General features: G+C 41.8%; 1 protein-coding gene across 9 annotated transcripts in view; it reads right to left on the bottom strand.

Annotated features, from left to right (window-relative positions):
- Positions 1-545: 545 nt before the first annotated feature.
- spag9a (sperm associated antigen 9a) overlaps positions 546-17,080 on the bottom strand; it is a 29,012-nt gene continuing 12,477 nt past the window's right edge. The window contains exons 6-32 of one of the 9 annotated variants that reach the window (XM_030407332.1): positions 16,666-16,752; positions 15,475-15,610; positions 15,252-15,345; positions 15,040-15,161; positions 12,973-12,984; positions 12,508-12,522; positions 12,155-12,212; positions 11,301-11,453; positions 11,147-11,198; positions 10,902-11,032; positions 10,598-10,654; positions 8,070-8,234; positions 7,770-7,899; positions 7,338-7,427; positions 7,141-7,257; positions 6,843-7,029; positions 6,497-6,712; positions 6,150-6,357; positions 5,890-6,006; positions 5,489-5,569; positions 4,899-4,966; positions 4,638-4,789; positions 4,349-4,520; positions 4,012-4,125; positions 3,699-3,875; positions 3,047-3,184; positions 546-2,933 (exon numbers count right to left, since the gene is read on the bottom strand). In XM_030407332.1, coding sequence (XP_030263192.1) covers positions 2,815-2,933; positions 3,047-3,184; positions 3,699-3,875; positions 4,012-4,125; positions 4,349-4,520; positions 4,638-4,789; positions 4,899-4,966; positions 5,489-5,569; positions 5,890-6,006; positions 6,150-6,357; positions 6,497-6,712; positions 6,843-7,029; positions 7,141-7,257; positions 7,338-7,427; positions 7,770-7,899; positions 8,070-8,234; positions 10,598-10,654; positions 10,902-11,032; positions 11,147-11,198; positions 11,301-11,453; positions 12,155-12,212; positions 12,508-12,522; positions 12,973-12,984; positions 15,040-15,161; positions 15,252-15,345; positions 15,475-15,610; positions 16,666-16,752 — 3,168 coding nt within the window. In that variant the 3' untranslated portion in view covers positions 546-2,814. Of the gene's footprint in view, positions 2,934-3,046; positions 3,185-3,698; positions 3,879-4,011; positions 4,126-4,348; positions 4,521-4,637; positions 4,790-4,898; positions 4,967-5,488; positions 5,570-5,889; positions 6,007-6,149; positions 6,358-6,496; positions 6,713-6,842; positions 7,030-7,140; positions 7,258-7,337; positions 7,428-7,769; positions 7,900-8,069; positions 8,235-10,597; positions 10,655-10,901; positions 11,033-11,146; positions 11,199-11,300; positions 11,454-12,154; positions 12,213-12,507; positions 12,523-12,972; positions 12,985-15,039; positions 15,162-15,251; positions 15,346-15,474; positions 15,611-16,665; positions 16,756-17,080 lie in introns of all 9 variants that reach the window. The other 8 variants (XM_030407331.1, XM_030407334.1, XM_030407333.1 and 5 more) reach the window with 8 other exon arrangements.

Raw genomic sequence — 17,080 nt, 5'->3', positions numbered from 1 at the left:
ATCATTGTTTGTTCTGCAACCTAAAACACACATACAGAGTTTATCTGAGCTGTAAACGGAATGGTGGAATAATGATTGAGAAAAAGCTTCAGCATCATGTCTATTTGACTGTAGCACTTCAGCCATTTGGGGAAAATAAACACATATCACCATCTAGTGGTTATATGGTCCAATTACTTGTGCTGGAATCAAGCACAAGCATTGCTGTTGAAATATAAACTGAGGTGCCCGTACTTCACTGTGCGGTACTTCCTTTCCATTTTTTTTTTTTTTTTTGCAGGTTTATACTTTCACTTCAAACATTTCAGAGGCAAAAGTTGTGTTATGTTATTGCTTACCTTTCATTCTGTTCCTGTCCAGTCAAAAAACATGTTTCTCCAAATGTGCTGATTTTGAATGATTGTGATTAACCGAATGATGAAATGAAAATCATGAATTTCTCCCGCTTCATAATAACCCAAACGGCTCTTTTACAGAAGAGGAAATGTGTTTTCAGGGTCTTTAACATCACACTGAATAAAAAAGAGACACATGATAACAGAAGCTTCTCCATGAAACTGAGTTTAATAGATTGTTAAAAATAAGGCTATGATGCTGTTTTAGCAAACATTGAACCAGGAAGGGGGCGCCATCACGGCGTCCAGACACACCCGGTAACAACGAGTAAATGTGGCTGATCTCTGGGGGTATTACAGATGGACACATGGTGGGCACACATACACCGCACATTTGCAAAAAACCAAACACACCGACAAATGTGTCTTGCGTTCAAACCCCCTACATGTACACATGTACTGTACACACAGACGCACGTATACACAGACATCCACCCCACCCAAAACGGTGGCAATAAACAGAGATTCAGCAGAAAACATAGCAGTGTTCTCTTAAAAAAAACATGCATAGCTTAGTACATGAATGTGTCGTCGTCCAAAATCCACCACATTATTGTTCGCACACTTTGATCGCAAGGTTTATCAAAAACTTCCAACATGATCACATTAATGTCTTTTATTGAACCATTATTAACAATCACGTAAACTCATTGGACTATAGTAGCCTCCCGTTATAGTTTGCTCATGTAGAAAGTTACATTCTGAACCGAGATCGGCTCGATAACGGCGGAAATAAATACTGGAATGGCAAAAACACAATATAAAGTTACTAGTTTTTGAAATGGACTGAAGACCAATCTTGGCCTTACTTTTCTCGATATAAAAACAAATTAAAACAACCTGCCTATAATTCAGATTCTGCTATTGTGTTATAGTCATCATCCAAACAGTCAGTACTTAACAAAAGTGTCTCACACAAAAAAAAACAAACAAGCACAAAGGCCAAAATAACAAAAAAAATACTGACAATAATCGCCTTTTATACCTTATTTATCTAGAATGTATTTGTAACAACTAAAGGAATGATGAAGCAATCAGCAGAGATTCTCTTTAGTGGAGACAACGCCACACAAAAATGTTATTTTTAAGTCAGATTCCCTTATTCAAGCTTATTTCCCAGTAAGACGTCATCCTGAAAAATGCACACGTATACCCTCAAATTATAAGACTCACGAGATGTTTAAAGTTGCAAAAACAACAACATAGTTTCACGGTGCTCCTTCTTCTTCTTTCGTCCTTTGGTTACTGGGTTTTTTGTTTTAAATTTTTGTTCCCTTCACACACCTAGCACACAGCAGTGTGGCTGTACGTTACCCTGGGTGTTCTTTCCAAACCTTTTTACCGACTTGCGTGTTACATTTTTAAAGTGCCAATGAGCTGAAGCAGACAGGAAGTGCCACGTCTGGGGGGTGGGCACAGGGGTTTAAGCTGTAAAACGTCTGAGCGGTCACATGCAGACGTGGACGAGGATACGGGATTCCCCCCCCCCCCCCCCCCATGCAGGCTAATGCTAACCTACAGTACTGGATAGTAAACTGGTTCTTCTAGTCACAGGAAACCTTTAAGTACCCAAACTGCTAAGAGATTATTCATATCACAAAACATAAACGTGTTGGACGGGGCTCGGTGTCATTCAGTATTAGTAAGACCCTTTTCTTCGAGCAACTTTTTCATCCTAAAAGCTTTTCTGCTGCGTTAAAGCACATTTAATAATTCACCACCGGTGCGTGCAAGCTGCTTTTTTCTATTAATCAGACACAACAGTGGAGTAATCAGCTTCAGGAATAACACATTCAAACAATTAAACCTTTTTGAGGTTTCCTATACATTTTGGATTGTAGGTTTCATGTTTCGTTATCTGGCCCTAATGGTAAAGGAAAAGTACAAAATGCTCAACACAGTGAATGCCTACACACGCCTGATGCTCACACACGTACAGATATGTGGTTTACAAATGTGTATATATAAAATATACTTCAGTCCAACTTAAAACTTCCTGCTCCCTTTTTTTTTCAAAATGCTTCGAGCACTTTCTTCCCCTTTCATCCTTCACATCGAACCCCCTTTTTTTTTAAACAGACAATCGGCGTCCACACGTTACCTGATCAGACTTTAGTCGTCTACTTCCTGTGTGTGCCGGCTTTTCCAACATGCTGCCCGGACAGAAGGGAACACCCGGACCTTGGACGGATTCTTTAAGTTAACATAGACCTCATCTATTTTCAAATTCATAAAGAATAAACTGTACAAAACATGGACTAAAAATAATTGTTTTTTTTGTTTTTTTACAAAGTAGTCATCTACTCAGGCATTAAGAACAATCAGTAATATCAAATTAAAAACTTCGAGAGGGGCATGCGGGGGTTGCTGGACGGCCCTGGCGTCGACACAACAGTCCGGGATTTTATTTTTATTTTTCTCAATCATGAGAGGTTGTGACCTGCCAGACGATGAGGTGGCTCTGCTCAGCCTTGGTTGGTGCTGATGGCTGGCTGGCCGTTGGCTCTGATAAACCGTCCAACTCGCTGCTTTCATCACCTGAGGAGGAAGAAGACAAGTCAAACAAACAGCCTACCAGGTGGGTCAGAGCGGGGAATACATTTAGCACCGTCTGTGCTTTGACAGTGGTGCCAGGGGTGAGATGAACTCACCCATTCTGAAGTCAATGTAGCCTTCCCCACCACTCATGACCAGGTACGTTTTGGGCTCTGAGGTCACTGTGTCAGAGGATTCAGATGGAGGGTCATCGGAGCCTGAATCTACAGTGCCTGGAGGGGGCATCGCCTGACCTGTGACGATTAGTCAAACACCCAAGAGTCAAAACAAGTGTTCGTGTTTACAGAAATGAGAAGCAGATTGAAGTGCAGCTGCCATTTCTACTCAAATAATTAGTAAAATCATTTACAGATTAAACTGGCAATAGACAACATTGTTGCTTTAATTTATCATTCGGAGTAAATTCCGATTGCAGTAATGGCTGTAGAAAGATGACATTATCATAGGAACATTTCAGCAGCAGCAACAAACAAGTTTTTTGCATTTTTGCCTGAAAATGCTTGAAACTATTAGTCGATTATCCTAAATTGTTCAGCTTAACATAAATGTCTCAAATATAAACAGTGGTGAGGACAATTTCTTTGTGTTATCTTATCAGATTCAGATTATGTCAGAAGTAACTAACTTGACTCTTACATACATTGTGTATGGCTGTCAGTTATCATGGATGCATAGCTGTTTAATTTTGCACTAGTGACTGGTGTTTCTGCTACTGGACCCCACAGTTTGTCTTTACTTGTTGCTCACCTGGCACGGTGGCAAAAAACTTGACAGCGTCTCGATGTCCATGGAAACACAGCTGGGCGTGGGCCATGGAGCAGTACGGCACAAAGCTGCCCGACATGGAACCGTCTGAACTTTCATCACCGTAAACCCGGACGGCGCTGCCGGGCCGATTTGGCACTATTCCCGTTGTCTTGTTGGCTGCTGAGTGTAAGAGAGAGAGAAGTTAATAAACACTACTGACGAAACGAGGACACATTTGTGAAACCAATGAACATATAAATAATTTGTGACTCAAAATCAAACTGAACTATTTTAAAATGTAGTTGTCTGATACCTTCAGACAGCGGGATGGAGATGATGACGCCGTTTCCTGTCCCCACCCACAGGCGGCTGCAGGAAATCATCAGAGCTGTGATTCTCACAAACGAGAAGCCCAGTTTACCCGTACCTGCAACACACACACAGAGCATGCACTTGTTCATTGTTTCAATCCATGTGCAAATGACCTGGAAAATGGAGTTCAGTATCTACCTGAAATATACAGACGCTGACTTCAAACTTTCATGAAACAAGATTGCTTTTAATCTTCTTTCATACAGAAGCTCAAGCCAGCAATTATTTCACCTAAAAGAGTCAGAGTTGGAATAAGAATTTCGGAAAAGCATGCATACCCAACATCTTGCTGACGTAGGGCTCGATGTCCACGTCCTGGAGGTGCTGGTAGGTGTGTGCGTGAAACAAGCGTAGAGTGGAATCCAGTCGGATGGACACCCAGATACCGTCTCCGACCCAGGCCAGCTGCCGCACCTGACTCTCCTTGCGAGGATGAGCGTCAAATGACTTCTGCTCGGATGTGACACAGTGAGATAACATGATGTTAGAATGTGGTGGAAATACTGAAAGGAGGTTCTGGTTCTACAACAATGAGACAGAATGTATCAAATGAGGTAAAAGTAGTACCTCTATCCTCATGGCCTTCGGTTGGATGACGTAGATCTTGTTCCTGTAGCCGCACCACACCTTATCATGGACTACTGTCATACAGCGGATGGAGTGGTGGGGCCGGCCCAGATCCAACAAGTGGTAGTTAGTTAAATCCCACTGACCGTCTGCTTAGGAGAAACAAAAGGAATGATGATCTTTGACAAAAACAATTTTAAGCATTCTCAAAAAATGTTCAATAACTTTTCAAACAGAAACAGCGCTAACTCCCAGACTTACCAATGCCTCTATGGAAAATTGCTAATGTCCCATCAGCCAGAGCTACAAGGACTCTCCCTTTGACATGCCTGGAACAAGAGATAGACATTTTTTGCACATTTTACCTGTTGGTACAAATGTATATATGGTGTGTGTGTGTGTGTGTGTGTGGGTGGGTGTGTGTGTCCTTTAACAGCTACACAACTGAGTTTAAGCCAGGCTGCAGGGCATCATTCGAGCTGCTGACAAGGTGACCGGCTGCACTAAATGTCACATTTATGCAAATGTATTATCTTTGTACATTGCACACATTTTTCAAACGTCATATTGGGAAGTATTGCAGTCCTTTGTCAAAATCCTCTCTATATCAATCCTGCACAAACAGTATAGCTCTTTCATTTGAAAAAGATACACTGTACATATCTTCAAAATCTTTTTTTTTTATTGTTAATGTTTCTCTTTTTATCTATGTTTGTTGACTTTTGACATGGTTGGTTCATATTTCTTTATTGTTGGATTATACTCCAACATCCCAAGGCAAAGTCCGTGTACGTGTCAAACTTACATGGCAAGAAATCTGGCTCTAATTCTGTTTCTAACTTTGTACTCACACTATGCTGAGGATGGAGTCTTTCAGCTTGATGGCATGGAGACACTTCCTCCACCGAGCCACGGACGAGTGGACGTACAGACTTGAGAAGGGAGAGCCAGAGAGATGAAGAAAGGCGGATCAGAGTGTAACACTTGGTAACACTTATGTGGAGTGGATTTCAAATTAAATGAGAAATACAGAGCCATTAAAAAGCATAACCACATGGATAAAGCTCATCATGAGGGTGGGGTAACAACAGGCTTGATTTCATAAACATCTACAGTAACATGTATGAAATTACAGTAAATGCTCACACCACTTTCATCATCTCTGCTTGTATTATACTATTTGTTGTGAGTCACGGATGATATTTATGCTGCTGCACTAATAGCGCCCTCTAGTGACCGTTGTCCTGCTCACCATCCGTTCTGCGCGCCCAGCCACATGGTGGGGAGGGCGCTGCTCATCCTCAGGACTTCCCCCTCAGACAGGTCTGAGTCCTCTGCCAAGGACGTCACACCGTCCTGCCCGGAACCCCTGGATCACAGGAGGCAGAAGATTTGTCAGTTCAACAAATGCAACATTGACAAAATACACTAAATATTATTTATATTTCAATGTTGACTGTGTTGTTCTGATGTTGTTTGAGGGTGTTTGTACTGCAGACCATTATAACTCACCTCTGTGTGTCAGAAGGAGAGTCAGTAGGTCCCACCCCCAGTGGGTCGGTGAACACATGCTCCGTGTAGATCCCCGGCTGGTTTGAATCCACTCCCTGGTCTTCCTGTCCATCTTCGCCTACACCAGCGTTAGCCTCTGTAGCTTCTGTTGCCTCTTCCGCCGTAGGGACAGCGTCTTCTAATGGACTGGTTTCTCTGGACAGCTCAACTGTGGGCATCACACAGTCAACGAGATGGTTAATTAACCTACACTATTTATCACACTAGTTACTAACTAACCCCACTTGTGTTTAATGCTTGCATTCTGGCTGTAACACTAGAAAAGGTCTACTCTATCTGAGAACTACCTGAGCCAGAGATGCCGCTGTGCTCAGCCGGCTGGTCAGTGCAACCTGCGCTGGCTGTCTGGGGGATGGCGGTGGTCCCCTCCGCTGCCATGGCACCATCGCTGCCTGTGGAGCCCACACTGGCCACACTGCCTGCCAGCGACACCCCGTCACCTTGGCTAGCCTCCAGATCTTGTGGTACCTCCTCACCAGCGGGAAAATCAGTCTCCAACACACCTGGAAAAACATCACAAATGTGGCAGTCAAACCTCAGTGCTGATAATAAATGATAATAAAACATTTAATAAATGAGTCATGGATGACAAAGACACAGAAACCCAGCAAACAATGTGAGAACTCAGCCTACCTGGCACACTGGCAATGCAGACCACATGGGTGTTGCAGGCGTAGAAGCTGTCGAGCAGGTCAGAGGGCTGACTGGCGTCCAGCACCATAACCTTGGTGGAGGAGTGGGTGCTAGTGCACACCCACACCCTGCTGGAAATCTCATCCTGAGCTACCAATTCCTTCTCCTGGTCCCCTTTCTCCACATCCTTTGGAAAGTCACAAAATCAGCTGACAGTCTTGACATAATTTAAACTTAACTTTGACAAACTTTATGGACAGGATAGCCACAGCCTCTTCCTTTAATGACTTGGTCTTACCTTACTCTCTTGCTCCAACTGGTCCAGGCTACTCTGAGAACCCTTTGTCTGCTTACCGAGCTCTGACGCGAGTGCGGACCTTCCCCCAGACAGGTTGACCCCTGCAGCACACCACAGCTAGGAGACAGAATCCGTTATAAATACCTTATTTTCTTTACAAATATTTAATTGTATGTAAGTAAGTGACTTTTTTTTACCTTCATAGAAGCATCTTTCTGATCCAGAGGTCTCAGGTATACTGGTACAGGTAGGTTAATTTTGTTCTCCACCTGTCCACCATTTGCCACCTGTCGACCCACACATGCAAAGGACACAGACTTTTAAAACATACTGTCATCCAAAAAAAAAGGAACATAATAAAATCTCTTTGTAACATTCTGTACACAGTAGCGATAAGGCCTACAGAAGACATCTTGGAGTTGGTGTGAATCAGCCATTGCAAAACACGCTGGAGTCATAACTAGTCATATCCAATTTTATATAGGACAGTGAGCCTCAGATGTCACTGCATGTCTCATGAGGTTGAGCTCCATCTGGTGGACAGTTTGAATGAATGCTGTGTATGGACCAAAATAAAGAATGACACTCTGGATCATTATGAATCAAAGACAAACTTAATCGATACCCACCTTGTATTTACTGGGCAGGCTCCAGCCGTGTGCAGTGACTCGTCCATCCTCTTTCTGCATGTGGGCCTTCACCTGTCTGTACTGGGCTCTCTTCTGCTCTTTACGTGATGGTGAACTGCACTGGTCCATACTATGGGGAGAGCAAAAAGAGAATATGTCTACACTGTTTTACCTTGTTTTGGGGAAAAAAACAAATAAATAAAAAATACAATTATTATAAAGTAATGACTCAATTTGTCATTTATTTTTAAGGTTATTGGCTTCTCATCAGTTTCCATTTTCCTGATTCAGGTAACTCACTCTTCATTCAGGAAGTCAAAAGTCTTGGACTTCTCAGTGGGGAACTGGGAGAAGGTGCTACTCCTCTTCACCAGGCTGCCGGGGGCGTTGTACTTCATGTTGGACTGGGAGTCCACCTTCTTTATGACGGGGGAGCTGGAGGAGGAGCTAAACAGTCTGCTGAAGCTGCAGGTGGCAAGGTTACAGAAAGCAAGAGGGGAAACAGAGCAGACAAGGAGTGCGGGGAAAAAGCAAGGAAAGGGGGTCACCAACCAACCGGACAACCGAGGAAGCACCACCAACATTTACTGTAACAGTGACGTAGAGCATGCTGGGAGTATTCAAAGAGCTGAGCACTTCCTATCTGATACTATATACTTACAAGATTGCAACTTTCTCACCAAATGTCAAGAATAACTCAAGTTTTTATGATTGTTTACATTTTTACAAGGTAGTCTTCATTAGTACTGAGACTAAGGTCTCACCAGTGTAAATAACTAAACACAAAAATACCCAGGAAAAGTCTATCTGAAAAGTAGTTAATGTAAATTATCCATAATTAAACTATTAAGTGTCAATACAAATTTGAATAAACATACAAAAATACACCTGTTAAAGAAAAGCAAACAAAATATCCTCATGTCTAAATCATTATTTCAAAATGGTGTTAGAATCGTATCGCCCGGTACTATTTTTTACTTCCTATATTAACTATATAAAAGTATGGATGCCGAGATTGTCCCTTATCTTTAGATCACAAGTTAATAATTAAGCTATTTTTTTTTTTTTTTTGGCGCGCAGGTGGTTGAGTGGTTAGAGCGCATGCTACATACGCAGCGACCCCGGTTCGATTCCGGCCGGAGGTCCTTTGCTGCATGTCACATCCCCCTCTCTCTCCCATATTTCCTATCTGTCTACTGCTTAATAAAGGTGTCTATGCCAGAAAAAAATCTTTAAAAAAAATAAATAAATAAATAAAAAAAATAATAATAATTTAGCTATTTTTAAAAAACAAACTGAAGATAAAAAAGATAATGCACCTGGTATCACAACAAAACAAAGGTTTGTTTGCTCTCATTACAACTCTTTTAAGCTCAAATATATCAAAATGTATCAAGGAGAAGGTAGTATGATCAACAGATCAGACTGTACTTCAGTCTTACTAATTTATAGACGTACTTAATAAACTATTCGACCATTCAAACATTCAGCAACGTGGATACTTTGTTTTACCCTGTGCCAAGTGAAAGTATTTTGGTTGTAGCTTAATGGATACCAAGACATCTGCTTTAAGTTGACCACTGTGTGTGAGCAAAGCCCGTCAGATAATTACCCCCATATTAAATCTCTAAGTGGAAAAACACTTTCAACAAAAGGGAGCGATAATAAAACGCTCATACGGTTTGCGTTGAAAACACACCACACAGAGCAGTGTGTGTTGTTCATCGTCCACTATTATGATTCTTATGAAGTATTTTTCTCCTGATAGATTATCTGTTATCTCAGGAAGCTAAATTAACCTGTTATCAAGAGAAAACCTTACCATCTCGAAATAATGAAGTAATTAACTTGTGATCTTGAGATAACAGCATTAAAAAAAACAATATTGCAAGCATGGCACTTTCCTACAATAGAACCTGCCATGCGTCAGATATAGAGAAAAAATTGTTATAACACGTTAACATATTTCACTCAAATCACAGCAGATGGGTCTCCAGTGATATGTTTTCATTTCCCATCAGTATTTGTGCCAAAACTTTGTTCTAGCTTACTGCCTACATTCAATATTGTCCCACCGTACTCAGATATCCCTGATAAAACAAACATTAAACATCTACTGACACTGTTTAAAAATCTCTTGAAAAAAGCACATGTACATGTATTAAAGCTCCGTCCCTGTTTAGCTCCCTATGAGCAGACAGAGTGGGAAAACATCAAAAAGGCACACAGCAGGCAGGAGACAGGAAAGCCCGGGGGCACAAGGAGAGTCATGTCTGAGCACTTAGTGATAACAACAACTGATGCACGGCATGGAGAGTGAGTATCATGGATAAAGACACATCAAAGTTGGACCCATTTTGTAATGGGGGAGCAGTCCTGTGTTAATGAAGGGAAAGATAGAGGTTTGGCTGGGAGAAGGTTCAGTAAACCATCTTTACCTAATGCTGCCAATTCAACAGCACATCCCGGAAAAAGATGAAAAAAAGATGTGTTTGAATATTTGAGAGAAAAATGGCACAGGAGTTCACTCGGGCTACGTGCATCGTCCTAAACTGACATTCGGTTCCAGATTACAACTGAATCCAAAATAACAACAATCAGGTACTCATAACAAAAAATGTATTTCAAAAGTTTTGGTTCTGCTTACAAGCATGCACTGCTAACAGTGTGAGAGTTAGAGTCAAAAATCAAAAAGAACCAGAATCCATAAGCAGAATCTGAATGGATAAAAATGAGATCGATACCCAACTCTACTGACCTCAACGGACTCTCAACACTAAAGTCAGACTGACAGTTTTTTAAAGACTGTAACAGTTAGGAGGACTCACAACTGCCAGATGCTGGATTTCTTCTTTTCTGTGAGCGTTGGATTTTCTCTTGAGGCCCTAAAGAAAAGTACAAGATGAAATCATGTTGCCTGGTTTGAAGAGTATAGGTAGCATTACATTAAAGAAGAAATCTGTCAAGTAGATATGCCAACATATGTTTACTGTGTGACTAATTAGGAAGTAACTGTGCTGTGTAGAAGAAGCAACATTATCTAACTCACTGTATCATTCTAATCAACACAGTACTGGATGCTCTGTCATCTTAGGTGATGAATATTAAATATGAGTCAGAGAGCGACTGTACCTGATCATCTCGGTCCACCGCACAGCTTCCTGCAGCTCCATCAGCCGCTCTTTGTACTGGTTCCTTTCCATCAGCACTCGGGCCATTTCCACCCTGGTGAAGCGCTTCCTCTGGGCTGTTGGCACATCACTCTGCGGCAGCACACAATTAAACCCACACATGACCATGCAGCAATACATTTATCTCCGCGTAAACCGGACGAGCATGTTATGAGTATGTTTATATTCTGTGTACAAAACACTCACATCTTCTTCATCTTTAGATTTCTGTTTCACGTCCTCCACCTCCAGTCGCACTCTGGAAAAGAGCGATCGTTATCATGTTGCTATGTTCTCTTGTTGTTTTTTCATTTTTGCGACAGCAGTAAGAAACTGCTCCCTGCTTTGGCTGCTGACTAACTTTTTAAGTTCCTCCTCCAGCTCTTTGTTCTTGTCCTCCAGCTTGGTCCTGGCCTGCAGCACAGCCTCCAGCTCTCCCTGCAGCATCTCCTTCTCACACGTCAACTCGTCCACCTTCAGTATCAAGTCTTTGTTCACCACGTTCAGAGCATTCCTGCACAGACAGGAACGAGGACATTTTAGTATACTTGTATACTTACACTTACCCGACTGATATCGGTTGCCAATACTGGCACACTGGCATATCACACATCTATCGATATCTGTGTCTACATCTAATATGTTCTGATATGAAAAACACAATGTAAGGTAGAACAAGACTCTTGGGTTAATTTGCTATTTAATTATCGGTGAAGTTATACTTCTTTTGTCTCCCAGGATTCTATGCACAGGCAGAGATTACGTAACGTAACATGAGACAGTCTGTAACTGAGTGTGCTAGTAATAGTTGGCTAACTCAACATGTCCTTAGCTACCACCAGAAAGGAGGTTATGCTTTCACCGGTGTCAGGAGCTTAAATCAAGGTTAAGCTGTAATATAAAATTTAGGGTTTGATATTGGATTAGGCATGGTCGAAAGGGAACTGTTGGGCCTTGGCAGAGACATGTGCTCTACTGAGAGCCATTCTAGTTTGGAGATATTTGTTTTTAAACACTGAAAAGCAAGACAGCAATTTGTAACATTATGCCAAGGTATCCATATTCAAGTATCGATTCGGATATGAACTGAAAATAAAGTGAATCTTTGCCTCTATAGTTAGTGTAATGGCACATTTTGACATATTGGATTAACTGAATTGTTAAGAGATCAAATATCAAAGTCACAGCACTGGAAGACATTTTGTTATCACTTACTTTGTCTCAAGCAGTTGTGAATTCTCTTGAATGAGATTTTCAACTTCCCGGCCCATTCCTGAATAGAATTCATGATTTGAATCAGAATTTTAGTCCATAAAAAAAAAACACATTCTGACAAAAACCTTCAGTTTGTAACTACATCAACACTACTGATTAAGATGCATTGCTCACTGGAGATTATTCTTACTACGGTAAAATACAACAAGGAACTACTCAGGATGTGAAATATCTCCTACTGAGATATTTGTACCTGTTGGTTTCACAGCACGAGAAACTACAACACACACAAACTCACAGCACATGTCACATGACTGACAGGAGAAGGATGGAGAGAGTGGGTGGGGTCTTACCAATCAAACTAAGGTCTGAGATAACCATGCAATCCAAGTCAGGCGGAAAGAATAAGGAAGAGAGAGAGAGAAAGAAATGCGGATATAGTTTGAGACAGTGGAATGACCAAAAATGATGACAGAGCCAGAGCTAAATGTGTAGCTGTTGGCTCCACAAGCAACTGATGTTGTTGGGCTTCTAACGCCAAGTAAATACAACAATCGCAGCAATACAGAGAAGGAAAATACGAGGGCCAAAACAATAATTCAAGCTGTAAAAAAAACAGTTAGGCCAACAATGGAGGCATTGAACTCCATCATTCATGCACTGAACTTTGTCAAAAGTCAACTGTAATCAAACATGATGAAGAAGAAGCTGTGAGCTGCAGCAATGGTAGAGTATGGCAGAAAGGATGAGGAGAGGTCAAAGGTAGGGACATCACAGAAGAATGTTTTAACCAAGGAAAGGTTTGAGGTCATACACACCGGAGTACTCCACTGGGATTATGGACAAAAGCCAGAGGATGAGACACGGGAGAAAGAGAGGTGATGTTAACATGGGTAGATGGCTAACACTGCGTATAACAGCAGGACCAAAGCAAGTGGTGTAGCATTGCAGCAAACAGTGGGAGCTGGGAGTTACAATGATTTTAAATCTAGCACAGTTTCAGCTGCTCGCCAAACGAAGTAGAGGAGATTCAGTAAAACAGAGAATATTCCGGGTTAATAAATTCATTTGTATGCAACGAGATAAACAGGCACATAATCTTCTCAGCAGCACAATATAAAAAAGGGTCACGTCTGCTCCACAGAGTCCATTACTTTCTACATCAGGAGACCTCAAACTAAAGGGGGGTACACACTACAGGATAATCGGGGCGATTTTTGTCCCGATTTCCCCCTTACGATCAAAGCCAGCAAAGGCCCGATTATCTGATGTTTGCAAAGGACATCGTGTCTGATTTTCCTGTGGTGTGTGGTGTGTTAAGAGTGATTTTGTCCGGTCAGATCCGCTCGGAAGGCGTCGGAAGGAGAGATCGTAAATAATGAACATGTTTAATATTTGCGACTAGAATTCCTGTAGTGTGTGGGGTGTTCCGAGCGGAGCCTAGCACGCACAGCGTGTGATGTCACGTGTACCGGACCAACAGCCAATCAAGACGCGAGCTGAGTTAGCTGTGTTTCTCCGTCAGCCTTTTGTTTACCTGTTGCCATGGTTACCCGCAGTACCGGGGGCCAGAGCGTACAGCGCTGCTCTCGAAGCTATCTGTAATACTTCTGACAATTTTTACTCACCTCCAACTCGCGCTGTAACGCATACAGCCCACACTCTCGCCAACTCCATGACTTTTACCATAGCCGTTTTGTTTTTGTTTTTGTTTTGTCAGTTCGTCCGCCATGTTTGTTTACACTGAAGTCACGTTTGACCAGGCGAGATTTGTAATATTTAGCGTGAAGAACCTGATACTCTGCTGAAGAATCGGTTAGTGTATGGTGTGCACTACGGAGAACACCACACACTATAAGATCAGCAGAGAGAGATCTTGTGCGATCTGTCTTTTGTTATCATCAAGTGTGTGGTCTCCTAATCTGTGAAGGTTTGTAAAATCCTGTAGTGTGTACCCGCCTTTACAAACACATTATTATACCATGGCCACTGACAAAATAAAATAAGATGGGCTGTGTAAAAATTGTGATCTGTTTGAAACATTTAAATATCTTTTGTACCGCTGCTAAATGTGACTGAGCCCTGTGCCACTGTGACATCATGATTCAAAAAGGCGCCCAACAGAGAGCATTACAACTGTGGTCTCAATTCTCAGAGTTGCTGTAAGACTTCCCCCGTGGAGGCAACTGTACTGTAAGTGGGTGGTGACAGTTTTCTCGGCGAGGTGTGGCCAGTGGGTCAACGTGACAGCGAGAAACAGCGTTGAGCTCATGAGCAGTTCCCACCTTTCCGGCAATGCAAACACGCATTCTTTTTACATTAGTGTATTATCTTGAGAGGTCATAAACGTTTTTTCATACCTGTTTATCAGGTTATTAGACCTGTTGATATATGTTGTGTGTTTGTGTCAGGATGTATAGGTTTTGATTTTATATTGGCTTTGTTTAGTGTGACTTTGGTATTGTGTTTGTTTGTTCCCTGCTCAGCATGTCGTGTTTTGTTCATGAAATACAGTAAAAAATACAATTAAAATCTATAGAAAAGTGGATAATTCTTATGGCTGCGTGGCTGAAGTTGCATTCTCTGGCAACGGTAGTACTCCATTTATCATTCACTTTCATGTAATTTAGATAATTGATGTGGTGAAACTTCTGCTCTGCACCACAATCAAGATGCCTCAATTTTAACAAACTCCTGACAATTACAAACAAGTATTTTCCTTGGCCATGGTATAACTGTCACAAAATATTTATATGCTTTGTCTTCACACAACATACAAAACAACGTCATCTCAGGTCATAACAGAATCAAAACATTTCTAACAACACTTGGCAGATCACTGTATTCAGAGGATTTGACACGATGAAGATGACGTTTTTACTCACCCAGTAGGTCGGCCCCCTCATCCACATCCCCTATGAGCCCGGTGCCTGCAGACGACAGCTCTTCAAACAGGGACTCTGTGTTGCGGTCGAATGCCATGTTCTCGATGCCTTTAGTAGGTGTACTGAAAGAGTCACAAAACCAGGGGGCGATGTAATGCTACCTGTTTAAACTATGTTTAAAAAGTGGCCCGAAAGCGTGCTCTTTGTGCTACCTGCATGGCCTGTAGCCCATGAGTTCCATGTCCAGCTCAGGGGTGGACTCAATAATGTCCTGCACATCTGAGCTCTCTTCATTTTCAAGTAAACCTGGATAGGAACATGAATTTTTAGATTGGAGTTACAACAAAAAACACTTTCTTCTGCAAATGCATGACTTAATGAATGACTATTAAATCATTCTGTAACCAGTGCCAGTTTCATGATATTTGACCCTACCCACTGATATGGATCTAGTCCCAGGTGCAGCCTGCACCTCCATGCTCTTACTGTTCCTATCGTCCCTCTCCATGTCCGAGGCTGTGGTGGACATCGGTGTGGCCGACTTGGAGCTGGTGAAGTCGGACAGCTCATCCTGTAATTAAAGGTGTCCGTTTTATAACAATAATTGCATTCAAAATCAAGGGTCAAAATGAAAAGCAGAGCTTAAATGAGCCGGGGCCACAACATAAAAAAGGAAAACGCACAGGAAACATCGGGACCACAACGAAAACAGCAGCATAACAACACAGTTCACAATCTAACAGGCTGAATGTGCTAATCATACACTAGAGAGTTCACTACGTACGCGACACACATGCAGTATAACAGAAAACACAAGAGCACAATTTCTCTCAGATAAGGGCATAGTAATTATCTTGAAGTGAAAATCTACCTCTGATCATCTTACAAACAATCTGAACGACAAAGGTACTGTTTATTGTGAAATCTAAAAAGCAATGCTACAGATTTAAACCAAAAAGAAACATGAGCGACACAGAGCTAGCACACAAACACAGACACAGAAGTCCACACACAACTACACAGACTGCAGGGAGGGGGCTTCACACAACAAGTGAAATTAAACATGGCCACAATGGGAGCAGCCATTCTACCTCTAGTACACAACACAAACCCACAAAAGATCCAAAAACTGAAAAGGTTAAAGAAAACTAAACACTAGACAATGCATCCAATGTTACACAACTACAGCATTAAATAACAGGATACTAATTAATGTATGTTATTGTACAATGAATGATCATAAATGTTATTGTTATGTTGAATATCTGCATGAATGACGCAAAAAGCAAGTGAAATATAAATCTCATGCATTCAAACTGAAGAAAAACAAACAAATTAGAGGCCAGATGCAACCACGCTGTTACTTATTGTAAAATATGAATATTTATCCAATTAGCTGACTGCTGTGTGCACTTAGATTTTAAAAAGACACAGGACATGGTTGCATGTAGCACCATCTAGTACAGGTGGTCTGGTGATGTGAGAGGCAATGCTTTTGAAGATGAAACAGCATAGTGGAGGAGACTACTGAAGCCCACACACACGCAAACACAGACACTGTGCAGTCCACAGCCAGTGCAGGCGTGCTGCTGCCGCAGAGCCGCCGGCCGCCACTCATTCAACTACCTTGCAGTCGTCTGCCAGTGAATTCCCCCAAGTAGAGTCCTGCGCACTCTTACCCTCCCTTTCCTTCGGGGGGTCGACAAAGTCCAACTGCTTGTGAGGGGAGGGGACAGTAAGAATGAAGCGCACATGTGAAGAAGCAGTTCAGCAGAAATGCATACACCCCAAAGTGTGCATGTCTGTGAAATGGAAAAGTGCTACTGTATGTGACAGTGTGAAGATAAAAATAAACCTGTTTGTGCACACTGAAGTAAATATTGTGAAAATAACAACTGTGAAGCTGAAACAACTGTTTCAACAGCTGTTTAAGCGATTAGTCTACTGACAAAACAAATAAGAAACTGCAGCCACTTTGATAACTGGTTAAGAGCTTCGGCGTCATTTTTCAAGCAAAAGTCATCCAAAATCTACAGTTCCA

This window comes from Sparus aurata, chromosome 23 (assembly GCF_900880675.1).
Source record: "Sparus aurata chromosome 23, fSpaAur1.1, whole genome shotgun sequence".
Taxonomy (NCBI): Eukaryota; Metazoa; Chordata; class Actinopteri; order Spariformes; family Sparidae; genus Sparus; species Sparus aurata.
This window is presented reverse-complemented; position numbering and strand designations above follow the sequence as displayed.